The sequence below is a fragment of the Pseudochaenichthys georgianus genome, chromosome 20 (genome assembly GCF_902827115.2).
Source record: "Pseudochaenichthys georgianus chromosome 20, fPseGeo1.2, whole genome shotgun sequence".
Lineage (NCBI taxonomy): Eukaryota > Metazoa > Chordata > Actinopteri > Perciformes > Channichthyidae > Pseudochaenichthys > Pseudochaenichthys georgianus.
The window spans coordinates 17,525,235-17,539,298 of NC_047522.1; the positions used below are offsets into that span (position 1 = coordinate 17,525,235).

General features: G+C 41.5%; 1 protein-coding gene across 1 annotated transcript in view; it reads right to left on the reverse strand.

Moving 5' to 3' along the window:
- Positions 1-14,064, reverse strand: part of LOC117465655 (sodium channel protein type 3 subunit alpha-like) — a 230,385-nt gene that overhangs the window by 58,272 nt on the left and 158,049 nt on the right. Inside the window, exons 10-14 of the mRNA XM_034108606.2 lie at positions 6,220-6,361; positions 4,685-4,882; positions 4,371-4,553; positions 3,967-4,224; positions 3,534-3,659 (exon numbers count right to left, since the gene is read on the reverse strand). Of these exons, the coding sequence (XP_033964497.1) occupies positions 3,534-3,659; positions 3,967-4,224; positions 4,371-4,553; positions 4,685-4,882; positions 6,220-6,361 (907 nt within the window). The remainder of the gene's footprint in view (positions 1-3,533; positions 3,660-3,966; positions 4,225-4,370; positions 4,554-4,684; positions 4,883-6,219; positions 6,362-14,064) is intronic.

A 14,064-nucleotide genomic window follows, 5' to 3' on the forward strand; every position in this document is an offset into this window, starting at 1 on the left:
TCTCCAAAATTACCTACCCCACCTTTAAATGTCCTATTCAGGAACTTATGCTATTTTAACAATTTTTTACCAAGTTTCATAAAAATGGGGCTGGTATTTTTCTGTAAATGTGGACATACTGTCCTTACAGAGGTTATTAAGTTGTTTTTTGGTAGGGCTAAAGAAAGTTAATAAATATATGAGTATAAATTACACTCTGTAAAAATGAGTTAGCAAAAATGCTAATTTAAGTCTGTGTGTGTGTGTGGGGGGGGTTCTTTGTGAGGGGGGGGGGTCCTCCAACGAGACGTGACGCATGGGCCTGAAGGTGGCCACCCACCATAACACCTACATCCTGTCCGCAGGGAAGCACACGCACACATTCACAAACACACAATCTGAAAGCAGCATGCACTGATTTAGCTTCCTTAGCGACTGTGCGTTGTCGTGGTAACATTTCCTCACCCTCACCTCTCCATCAGTCTAAGCAGCAGGATGAAGGTTTTAATGTTTCTCTGGAAGCTCAATATAAGTCTCTAAAAAGCTTCTTTGATCATCTGGAAAAAGCATCTCCACAAAGCTAAAAACGGGCCTGTTTTTCTGAAAAACTTTCTAGAGAGACGTGATTCTTACGAACAAATGATGATCTTATAGATTACAGCTTTTGCTATAGAATAAAGTAGCCAACAGTATATATAGGAGCTACTTAAGATAGGCTCCTTTACTTGTAGCGAAGTATTTTCAGTGTGTTATTGAAATATAAAATCATTCTTCTTCTTCTACTATGATTTCATCTCCTTTGTCTTCTTCTGGTTATATAAGAGTGTAGTTTCTGGGGCAAGTGGAGGCGTGTTTGTGCTCCTGATCCTCTGACCTACTGCCTGACGGGGAAAAGACTGAAGACAAGTTTTAAATAAATGTAATCCCTGAAGACGTGGGGATGTCTGCTTTCTGCTGCAGGTTTATAAAGTTCTTTGTAAAGTGAGAGATTAAACATAAAAGAAAATATATTTACAGTCTGAAAGATGTTTCAAGTGACACTATAATGCAACAGAGAACAAGTCACGTATAAGTAATGGCTAGGAAAATGTACATTTTAAATTAAATAAATAATGTACAAATTAAAGATTTAAACATATGCAAATAAAATGCAAATATATCAAAGATTATTTGGAAAATGTCATAAAAATATCCTGAAAAACATTTGAAACATGAAATATATGAGACAAATCTCAATAAAATATCTAAAATGTCAACAAAAAAATTGAAAAGTAATAATATTACGATGTGTGTGTCAACATCGGATATTATCGCAAAACTTTTCATTTAGCTCAATGTACTTCCTCGTCAGTTCGGCTCCTATACGGCAACACAGAAACCACAACAATGGAGCGGTTCATCGATTTTACTTTGAGCTTGGCCTTAAATATAAAGATATAACATCAGTGCTTGGCAATAGGCACGGGTTTCACACATAGACTGTATATATAAAGGGTTTCACATAAGTGAAGACACCTCAAGAGAACACTCAGAGCGAGGGGACATGCACGTCCCTCTGAGCTGAGTTATTGACAGATTCGAATTTCGCCGATCAATAACTCATGAACATAACGTTGTAAAAATACAAACAACATGACTTTATAATCATAGCAAGGTAGACAACGAGCTACAGAGTCGTTTTTATCAGAACAGTTCGATACGCGCCGTCATCCGAGCTAAACATCAATAATTGGTCACAATCTGCAGCTGGAGGAGGGAGAGGAGGAGTGCTTAGGGACCGTCTACAAACTGCAACAGGGTTGCAAAAGTATTGCGAGATATCGCAAAGGTTTTGCGATATCTCGCAAAACATTTTTATTTTTTTCAAATAATTTAATTTTTCTTCTCTATGTCCCCTAGGAGGCTCCGTATTATTTACTTTAATATAAAAATAATAATAATAATAATAATAATACAGAACAATAGTGTGATAAATGTTTGATACAAATGTCCTTTTGGCGTTGGGGACAATGCAGTCAGCAGTGTAGAAATACACTGAGGGAAAATGCATTCAAAATCTTGCTAAAGTATTAACATCAACATATTCTTGTTTACCCTAAATGTGTCTGCACAATAAAATAGATGGAAGGTTATGTACAGAAGGAAACCCCCCCTACATCCCTTGAATTATATTGAACACAAATGTATAATTTATATTTTACAGTGTTCTTTTGTTGTTGGGAATCACAAAAAATATGTCCTCAAAAACCTTAAATGCTGGTGTTCAGGTGAGGATACAGAGACCCATGGGTGTTCCTGTGAAACTCCATAAACCCTAAGACAAAACACTCAAGCGCGTGCACACACACACATGCACACACACTCTCCCTCTCTCTCTCTGTGTTTGGTCACTGAGTCATGCAGTGTCAGTGTGATCTGATTATCATCTCCGCTGCTTGTTTCTGAAAAGACATAACACAGGATGTGTGTGTGTGTTTTTTTCTCCGTGTGTCTGTGTGTTTCCAGGCACACAGCTGAGTTCCTGGATGTTAACAGCCTTGCAACAGAATACTGAGAAAATATAAAATGAAGTGCAGCGTTAGAGCCTGAAGTGCAACATGTACCTTCAGCCTGAAACTGGACAAACCTATTGAACTATTTTACATATATACACATTTTATTTGTGTTTATTCTTCTACAAAAATAAATCTTAGAGAGAAAACTATTGCGTTTTGACTGACAGCTTTTGTTACTGAAAATTGTACTTGTTACATTTCCACATACTTATTGCTGTTATGAACAATGTGATAATGTTATCTTTAATTTCTTATTTTATATAAATATTTTGAAATAATTTTTTACTATGATAGCGCAACCGTCAAGAAACCCAATTGTTACTTTGTTTTACATTTTTTTTGCAATATCAGTAAGTAGTATTAGAATGTAACTAAGTGCATTTACTCAAGTATTATAATCATTTGTACAACATTAATGTACTCTAATTTTAAACAATTTTATATTCCATTACATTTAAACAGGTGTGTTGGTGTACAGTATGTGTGTGGGCAAAGGCTGGTATGTGTGGCCGCAGTCCATGATGCCATAGCACTGACACTGTGGGTGCTTGGATATAAGTGTGTGTGTGTGTGTGTGTGTGTGTGTGTGTGTGTGTGTGTGTGTGTGTGTGTGTGTGTGTGTGTGTGTGCATGCACGTGCGTGCGTGCGTGTGTGTGCGTGCGTGTGCGTGCGTGTGTGCATAGATGGGGGGAATACCAGTGTGTTATCTGAGAAGGTAGATATGACTGTGTGTGTGTTTGTGTGTATGTCTCTTAAGCCCATGATATCAGAGGGTAGTTATGCAAAGCACTGATTCATAATTCACATATCTGAATGTTGAATGGCTGCAGTCTGCACCATTGTTTCCACTGCGACACACACACACACACACACACACACACACACACACACACACACACACACACACACACACACACACACACACACACACACACACACACACACACACACACACACACACACACACACACACACACACACACACACACTGTACTCACACTCTCCTCCTTGACCTTCTCCATGGTGCAGGCGGGCAGCTGCCCTTGCAGAGGTGGGGGCGAAACCCCGTTCTGGTCCATGGCCAGAAACAGCTTCCCATTGACATTTAAAGTTGGATAAAATACCTGAAAACCCACACATAAAGAGAATTATTAACATGTCTGGAGGTCAGGAGGCCTTTTATGAACACCACAATGATTTGGAATCAGGGTCCAAAATTAGGAGCCACTGTTAAATAAACAAATAAAAAAAAATATATCAAGGCAATTCACCGTGTTTTTTGTGCAGTGTGCCTGGTAAATAAACAAAAACACTTAATACAAATAAAATAACGTTGTGGACCATGCTTTTGTGTCCCTATTTAATAATCGAAAAATAATACAGAAAAACAGAACAAAGTTTAGTTGATGTACCAATTTTTTATATTCTTACCTGGGAGTTCCTGCTGGCGTTGCTGTAGGTGCTCGGCCTGCGTTTGGGCCAGGGGTGGGGCAGGATGCCACTGAAGGTGCCACCGCTGTAGGTGCGCCCCCCCACGCCCTCTGTCACGTCCCCCGGCACGCTGTACTCATCGTCAGCCATCTCCCCTTCCGACCCCCGACTCCGCAGGCGGAAGTTGAAGATGGAGGACACCTGACTGCTCCTCCGCGTCCTGGAGGAGAAGGAGCGGCCCAGGAGGGGGTGGAGAGGCTGCAGGAGAATACAGTATATTTAAATCTATTAACTAATACTGTCACTTTTTGGTATAATTACATTGTTTTATAATGAAACTATTGTTTGAATATCTTTTTTCTATATTTATTATTTTATATTAACACAGATTTCTCAGCACTTACCTTCCCCCCCTCCATCAAGTCCACCTGCAGCAGCTTCTCCTCTGATAGGTTGGCCTCCACGTCGCCCACGCTCACCAGCGCCTGGCTCCGCCTCCTCTCCTCCGATCCGTCCAATGGGAGGACGAACGGGGACAGATCCGGTGACATCATCGAGTCCGAGTCCAGAAGCTTCTGCGCAGCACCCTAAGGAAAGAAATTGCCATGTGTCTTTCAAAGTAATACGAAATAAAAGTAACTAAAAGAGGAATTTACAACTACACCATTCTATTACAAATGTAAATCCCTGTCAGCAGCCTTGATGGAGGTGTAATCACCTGCTGCTCCTTCTTCAGCCTCTCCATGGCAACCTGAAACTCGCGCTCCTTCTGGCAGGCCTCAGCGATGGTGGCCTGGTTCTGCTCTTCGTACGCCATCGCCACTACGGCCAGGATCAGGTTCACCAGGTAGAAGGAGCCCAGGAAGATCACCACCACAAAGAACACCATGTAGGTCTTACCTGCAGAACGCAGCGTCTGCACAAACACAAAGAAACCGAACAAAAATGCAGGAGTGAAATTCCTATCTCATAGTTACTTTAGTCACTGAAAACTAGAGGGAAAAAACTGAATCCTATTAGTGTCCAGCTGTAACAATCCAGATGAGAAAAGAGAAGAGCTGATAAGGTTTTGGAGTTTACGTTTCTAATGTTAAGGTGAGTGTATAAAGGTATCAAGGTGTATAGGTGTGAAGGTGTTTAGATGTGTTTTTTGTCCCCTCTTGCTAAGACATGTGTATATTCTCCATTCCTGTTCATGTGTCTCTGGATTTCCTTGCTCTCACTGAGACCTGGATTACTCCATCCAACACATCCACCCCAGCAGCTCTCTCCACAGCATATTCCTTCACCCATACACCCAGACCCACTGGCAGAGGAGGTGGCACTGGTCTCCTGCTCTCTCCCAAATGGAGCTTTTCCCTCTACCAGCTACCTAACTTCACTCCTTCCTCCTTTGAATTCCATGCCGTCACAGTGACCCATCCTATACAATTAACCATTGTTGTTCTCATACCATCCACCAGGCGCCTTGGGGGACTTCTTGGAGGAATTAGATAATTTCCTCTCACACATCCCTGAAACTGGTCCTCCCACTGTACTTCTCAGAGACTTCAACCTCCAGACAGAGAAGATATCTGAATTAATATGTATTTTAACCGCCTTTACTTTCTCACTGTCTCCATCCATGTCCTTGATCTCACCATGCTGTGAATGGTTCTGGCCCTTCCTACATCCAGGACATGGTTAAACCAAACACCCCAGCACTTGCACTCCGCTCTGCATCGGCCAAGCGGCTCGCTGCACCCGCACTGCGAGAGGGACCCAAGTAGCACTTATATGCTAACAAAAGGACTGGCTTATCTAAAGCCAGTTGAGTAGCACTTACAATGGTTTGGCTCTAACCTGATGTACTTATATGATTCTGTTTTCTTCAAGTTTGTATCTTCTTGGTCGAATGCACTTATTGTAAATAGTGGAGTACTTCGTGACCACAGAGCGTGAACGTTGTGATCAGCTGTTTTAGCGCAGTTCTCCAGTGAAGGGGGGAGTCTCCCTACGCAGCCGGTTGGCGTAGTTTTGGCATAATTCCGTTGTACAGACCGACGTTAACAGCAGCCCTGTCATTGCACACGGAGACCGACTCTGTCGTCCAGTGATCTAACCGCCTTCTGGAAAAGCTTCACAAGTACGTCGGTAAGCAAATGCGTTTTGTGACACAAGTGACGGTACGCATTTCAGATTGTTGCCGCGCATGCGTACCTGCGTACCAGTTATGTGCACCCCTGGTTATAAATGACTAAAGGAGTAGACTACCTGGTGGTAGAGGTTCTCCCAGTAGTCCTGCGTCATGAGGCGGAACAGAGACAGGAAGGCCCAGCCGAAGCTGTCGAAGCTGGTGTAGCCGTAGTTTGGATTCCTGCCTGCCTTCAGACAGTCAAAACCATCCGGGCACTTCCTGAAACACACACACAAACACACACATTATATACAGCATGAATCTTAAAGAACGTCATCAAAATAATTATACGTAGGCTACTTATTTTCTGGATTTTTTGTTGTTCCAATTCGTTTTTGAGGATGTGTTTTAAGGATTACAAAATTCCAAATTTTGCTCTGTCTATAACTTATAATAATATTCCTGTACTGCAACACTTTTTCCCACAAAGTCAAAAAATGTCAACTGTTGTAGCATAAAGTAAAAACATGACATTATCCATTACATTTTAGATATTAAAGAAAAGCCACTGATTTGTGATATTTGGCTTTATAAATGAATAAATGATTTGACAACATCTTTAAGAGGTTTATTGGAATTGACCGTAACAATTTGATGTGTAGATTTGACTGAAACTGTATGGAATTTAAGAAAGAGGAAGAGGGAATCAAGATTAAAAAGTGACAGATGTTAACTTCCCAACTTGAAGTGTTAAAACGTCAAACTACAGTCTTGGAGTGAGTGTAGGAGGGATGATGCATGGATTAGAGGATGACATTATCGGAAACAGCAGCATGACCAAACCTCTGACTCACAGAAACATTTATATGCTGAGTCACTGAGGATTTTCAAGCTGAGTCACAGAAAAGGTTGCCACCATGCAGACGCTATCTGGGGATTCAAACCGGCAACCCTGCGGTCACAAGCCCACTTCTTCGCCCTCGCTATTATCCTTTATTACTGCACACCATTAAGTGAGAGATGGTAATGTATGCAGTTATATAACGTTTATATAACACAGCTGTGTGGAAATCAGTTACATCCACTTTTTACTTTTACACTAAAACATATTTTTAAATAAACCCAAGGCCTGAATAACAGGTAGATACTCGCAGTTACTGTACTGCACGTTATTATTATTATTATTATTATTATTATTATTATTATTATTATTATCATAGTGTCTATTTTTTTTATAAATGTACTGTGAATGGTTAGTTAGATAATAAGATAATATCATTGTTGTATTAGTTTTACAATATTTCTATATGAATTTCCTATTTTCTAAGTCAAATGATACAGGAATAATTACATTTAAAGTCAATGCAATGCAAAAATAACCTGCAGCTCTATGGAATGATTAACGGAGGAAAAAATAAATGAAATAGGCCACTAACCATACATTTAATTGTCATCAACAAACATCAATGTGTGTGAAACAAATACTACATTATAATGATATGACTTTAAGTATGGTAAGTTATTGCATTCCCTTCCAAGGCTTTACTAAATGTCACTAAAGTCTGTACTTTAACCAGGAAGAAGGACAATAAACATCTTCTTTCATTTTATTTCATTTATGTTAAATTGAAGGTCTTTTTAAAACTATTAAACGATTTTAAATTAAACGGAAGCAGGCTTATCGGTCTGTAAATGTGTTAAATGTTAGAGAATGTATTTTGTTTGTTTTTTTATTCTCAAATTTTCTTCAATGTTTTTATTTAAAATGTTCTTTTTTAATGACTGCAGCCGTGTAATTGCCGATGCTGCCCACCTGATATTTTATCTCGAAAGCAATTTTATTCATGTTTAAATAAATTAAAACATATAAAAATGCACACAGATTCCTCGGGCTCATTGTCATGTTATTGTTGGGAGAACATAATAATCACCTGAATGTCTGCAGTTGTTTTTCAGTAAATTGTTATAGAAAACGCACTTAGCAAGCAGTGTGATAACAGCAAATAATGTAATAATTATATCTATAAATAGGGAAGTCATTTATTTCCACTGTTTGTGGTTGCTACTTGAATAATGTAAAACATAGCAGCTAATACTCTGCAATTTCATTAATGCATTACAACTTCCATTATTCAACCATAAATACACATTTTCTACTTTGACTTGAATCACTTTGTAAGCAGACATATATCAAATGCTGTGTATTTGCACGCTATGTATAGCAGCTGAGGCGTACACATGTCCTTGAAGTTACACCTTATCTTATAGCCAAGAACAAAAGCTTTCTTAATATCGTACAACACAAAAGCAGCGCTCAGTATTAATCTGTTATCACGGTGCTCAGGAGTTGACCTTTAAAGCATTTAACAGTCAATTTCATGCCATTTAACTAACTAACTAACTAAAAGGATTTCATTATGAGACCAGCAACCTCGAGAAAAACAACATGTTCCGAGCTTGTGTCATTGCAAAAGCAATCAGGCTGCAAAATTACACAGCAGGTGCAGATTTGACAGGAACATGCAAAATATAATGTATTACCATACAGTAGCTGGGAATGACTGTGGTAAATGCACAGCCGAAAACCCAACAATTGCTAGTCTTAAAATCCAAAAGGTACCGAAATGTGATTTTATTTCAATAAAACATTCAAACTCACTGCGCTGCTTATCCAAACTTATCCAACCAACGTTTTAATTATAATAACAGTCCAACTCAAAGCATTAATTTTCTCAATATTATTAACATTATAAAATAGACAAGATTCAAAAATGTTGAATGCTATAAAACATTACAAGTTCTCATTCATAACACTCCGTTCGATGTCTCACTATGGGATGCGCCTCATCGCGGAGCAAACAGAAGCATCAATCTCATTACGCCAATCCTGATTGGCTGGTGATCTTGACGTCAGCGTCAGGGGAAATCACCCCCTATAAGTAGCTTGCGCCACAACGCATGCGTCATTCAAACACCTCTTCTCGCTTCAGAGCACATCTCACAGTAGCCGGGCAAGCTTCACTGTCCACAGACTGAACCCAAAATACAATTTCGGTCGACGGGCGCTAGCCGGCTACTCCTTCTGCTTCGCAGGAAGACGGTAGTACTAACACCGTTAGTACTTGGGAAAAAATCGACCTCGCCCTTCTCTACGAGAAAGTAAGGTAGGTCCGATTTTTTCGCTCCCTCTCTACCACCAAGCGCAGTGCCGGCTGGAGCTGTGAAGGCACCACCGTCACACGCATGCGCAGTGCCGGCTGGAGCTGTAAGGGCTCCACCGTCACGCGCATGCGCAGTGCCGGCTGGAGCCGTAAGCGTGACATCTCAGCTGGCTCTAAGGAGCATACAGCAGGAGATACTCACGACATCTGCCTGGGCTTCTCAAAACAGTTATACTTTATCTGTTTTCACAAGCCCAGAGAGAGTCAACCCATATTCTGGAGAGAGAGGCTCTCTCTCTCCTAGAAAGAAGGGTTTTATCTATAATGCCCGCCGAGCAGAGTCAGATTACGCAGACAAATGTCCTCGTAAAGCACACGCTCAACATGGGGCTCATAATAAAACTAAACTAAAACCAAGAGTATTGGTTATTATGTAATGCGTAGTGGCACTACACCCGACATTTCTAGTACGGGACGCGCCTACGGGTGCTGTCCTTTCACGGAAGGTGGTCACCACGGACGCATGTCAGACAGGCTGATAGGGTATTTACTAGGGGTGTAACGGTTCACAAACATTTCGGTTCGGTACGTACCTCGGTTTTTAGGTCACGGTTCGGTTCGGTACGTTTTCGGTACAGCAGAAAAAATTATCACAAAACATAACATATTTTTTTTAAATTATTATTAAACTGTGAATAATGTATTCACTCAAATAAATGCAAAATATAATAAAATAAACATTAAAATGAAATAATCTGTATTTGAACTTTACTGTACTAGTACTCACAAAACATAAACTATTAGTTTTGGGTTTTTAATTATTATTAAACTATGAATATTCACTCAAATAAATATAAAATATAATAAAATAAACATTAAGGTGCAGCTTTTCGATGAACTGAAATAATCTGTATTTGAACTGTACTGTACTAGTACCTAAGCAGCCAGTTTGACATTATGACTTGCTTGTCATTGTATTTTCATGTTTTTTTAAAGAAAAATGTACTTGTCCACATTGCTTGCCGAAAGGGCAGATCTGCTGGCACTAATGTCTCCTGCTGTGGAGAACACCCTCTCCAGGGACAGAGGTAGTAGCAGATACAGCCAGGTAGCGCTTTGCTAACATGGCAACATAAGGATATTTGCCGTTTGTAATAGCTTTGGCTCGGTCTGAAGTTTTTGCGAGTGGTGGAGGCTTAAATGCTAGCGGGAGTTGGGTTTGCACTTCAGTCTTTTGGTACCGGTGATATTCACGTTCGGGTGATGCCTTTTCAAATGAGTGTGCAAGTTTGATGTATTGCCAGCCGCGTAACCAATGTTAGTTGAACAATGCCGACAAACAGCTTTGGTTCGGTCCACCTGTCTTTGTCCGTCATCCTTGTACGTAACTGCGAAACCAAAATGTTCCCAAACCGGAGACTTCAATGATGCTGGAGGATTTTCGAGCTCAACTTTATCTGCGTTCGCCATTTCGACAGTTCCTCAAATTACTGACTACATTTGAACGCATCCCTCTGACCAGCTCGTCCAATGAAATGACTTGCTCGCTCTATGACGCGTTGATCACAATGCGTGCAAATTACTCTGAATGCTGCGACGCAGCACCGGAGATTACTTCCAAGAAGTTGTTCACGTTCTCAATTTTTTACGTTTAACGTTATATGCGTTCGGTACACTTCGGTACACATGTGTACCGAACCGAAGGGCCCGTACCGAATAATTTCGGTACGGGTACGTGTACCGTTACACCCCTAGTATTTACGAAGGTCGCCCGGTGAGAGGTCTCTAGAGCAGAGACCTCCAGCGGGCGCACGTAAATTACCCGGAGCTTTTAGCGGTGTTCCCCACCCTAAAACGCTTCATGCCTTCTCTCAGAGGACACCATGTCCTCGTGAGGACAGACAACACGATATCGTGTATGAACCGCCAAGGGAGGTTGCGTTGTCTCCAGTCACACACACTGGCACACAAACTGATCCCTTGGAGCGGCAGACGTCTCCTCTCTCTGAGAGCGACACAGGTACCGGGAGTGATGCACCTCGGGACAGAACTACTGTCCAGAGGTGCACCACTCTATGCAGACTGGACTCCACATCCAAGGATCGGGAGTCCGCTGTGGGTGCGTTACGGCGGAGCCGCGTTAAATCTGTTCGCATAAAGAAAAAATGCTCAATGACAGCTGTTCTCTTTAATGCACGATTTAAACGCACTGTTAGGCGTGGACGCACTCGTACACGATTGACCTCCGGGTCCTCTGTACGCGTTCCCACCCCTGGCTCTGTTACCCCCAACTCTGGCCAGAGTGAAGGAGCAACGCTACACACTTACTCTGATGTTTCCGCCCTAGCCCGCAACGTACGGGCTGGCGGAGATATATCAGCTGTTGTGCGAGCAGCCATGGCAGCCCCCACCACGCAGGGACAGATTGTCTCAGGCGGGGGGGGCGATCCTTTACCCACGCCCAGAGTGCGGGGCACTATGGGCCTGACCCGTGAGTGGTACAATCTGAATACAGTGGGACTCCCTCAGAAGGTGATAAACACTATTCAGAGTGCGAGAGCTTCCTCCACCAGGTGTCTTTACGACTGTAAGTGGAGGGTGTTTGGGGAGTGGTGCCTTCAAGAAGGACACATCTCTTTTCAATGTCCTGTCGGGGTGACAGGACATTTATCATTTCTACAGGACTTGATCGATAAACAGAGCTTTCTCCACGATCAAGGTGTACCTGGCTGCTATTGCTGCATGCCATCTGGGCTTTGAGGGTAAGACGGCTAGCCAACATCCTTTGGTTTGCCGTTTTATGAAGGGAGCTCGCAGGCTCCTCCCTGTCTCCAGGTCGCTGGTGCCCTTATGGGACCTGGCAGTGGTTTTAAATGGGCTCAAAATGACCCCATTTGAACCCCTGGAAGGAGCTGACATGAAACATCTGTGACTCAAGACAGTGCTGTTACTGGCCCTGGCATCCGCCAAACGGGTCAGCGATACTCATGCGCTGTCTGTACATCCCTCATGCACTCAGTTCGCCCCAGGGCAAACGAGAGTGTTGTTGAAACCCAACCCTGCCTTTACACCAAAGGTGGTTGGTTCGTGTACCCCAATTGACATTGAGGCATTTCCTCCGCCGCTGGTTTCCTCCGGGGAGCAGCAGCCGGATCTGTTGTGTCCAGTCCGGGCTTTATACACATATATGGACAGATCAAAAGAGATTTGTCTTAATGACCAACTCTTCATGTCCTGGGCTAACCCTCACAAGGGCAAGCCTGTTACTAAGCAACGGCTCTCCCACTGGATTGTGGAGGCAATTGCTTTGGCCTATACGAGTCAGAATTTGCAAGCACCTTCGGGTCTGCGGGCTCACTCGACTCGGGGCCTGGCTACATCCTGGGCTTTGTTCAAGGGTGTTTCCATCCAAGACATCTGTGCAGCGGCGAGCTGGTCCTCGCCGCTCACTTTTGTCCGCTTGTACAGGCTAGACGTCTCCGTTCCAAGTGTGGCCCGAGCAGTGCTGGGCACCTTGTTGAGTCGGGACTCTACCTGTTAAATTCTGGTTGATCGGTGATTTTCGAGATAAGCTCGTCTGGCAATACGGGAGCTACAATATCCCATAGTGAGACATCGAATGGAGTGTTACTCTGAGGCCTGGGGTTACGTAAGTAACTATAGTTACTGCACTGCTTCTCCAATCATTACGGTAACACAAATCAATTCTAATGTATTTAAACGTTCCAACTCACTACAATTCTTATCCAAATATTGTAGTGAAAATAATTAATTTCGATTCAATAACACTACAACACACAGCACTGCTACTTTTCCAATTATTGCCATAACAAAACAAAAAATTATAATTTATGTTTAATGCCATAAAACATTCTGACTCACTGCGTTGCTCACCCAAACATTACGGTAACAACAATCCATTTAAATGCAATCAAATATTCCAACTCCCAATAATTACACATCATCAATATTTCTAAATGCAATAAAACATTCAATATCACTGAACTGCTAATCCAAACATTACAGTATAACCATTTTTTGCAATGGAACATTCACACTGTTTCTTGTTGATACTATTTTTGTTTTTGGTAAATGTTTGTCTAACTATACTTATATTGTAATAATGTTGAGATCTCAAGGGGTTATGCCCGGCTAAATGTTTTCCAATAATTCACTGCTTCTCCAAGCATTACGGTAAAAATCTATTTTAACGACATTATAAATGTTTCAAACATCAAATTAATTATTGTTGACCCATCAGCCAATGACAACATGCAATGGAAGTAATAATACCTGCATACAGTAAATGCAACGGATGTCAGTAAATTCAGTTTTCAGTTACAGCACATGTAATATAAAATGGAAAATCTGCTTATCAAAATATCACAGTATCAGGAACGAGAAAGGAGCATGATATCTGTTTTTAATGCATTCCAATAAAGAAATGCCAAGGAAAAACTGAGGAGCTGCTTGTGCCAACACTGTTGTACTAGCAATCAATGATAAAGTAGTTAAAATCTGTAACAGGCACCTGATTTAAGCTTTACGGTAAAGTCGTGTAATGTGATAACAAAATGAAATGGAGCTGCTTATATAAACATTACAGTAAAATCAATCAATGTTTATCAAATAGAAAAGTGTGCATAACTGAACATCCAAATGTTACGGTAACAGCGGCTGATATTACAAACTGTACACACACTGTGGACAGCTGAGAGCACTTGGGATGAAGTCATATAGGGCTGCTCAATTAATCGTATTTTAATCGCGATTACGATTATGGCTTGCAACGATTACGAAAACAACATAATGGAAATAAAA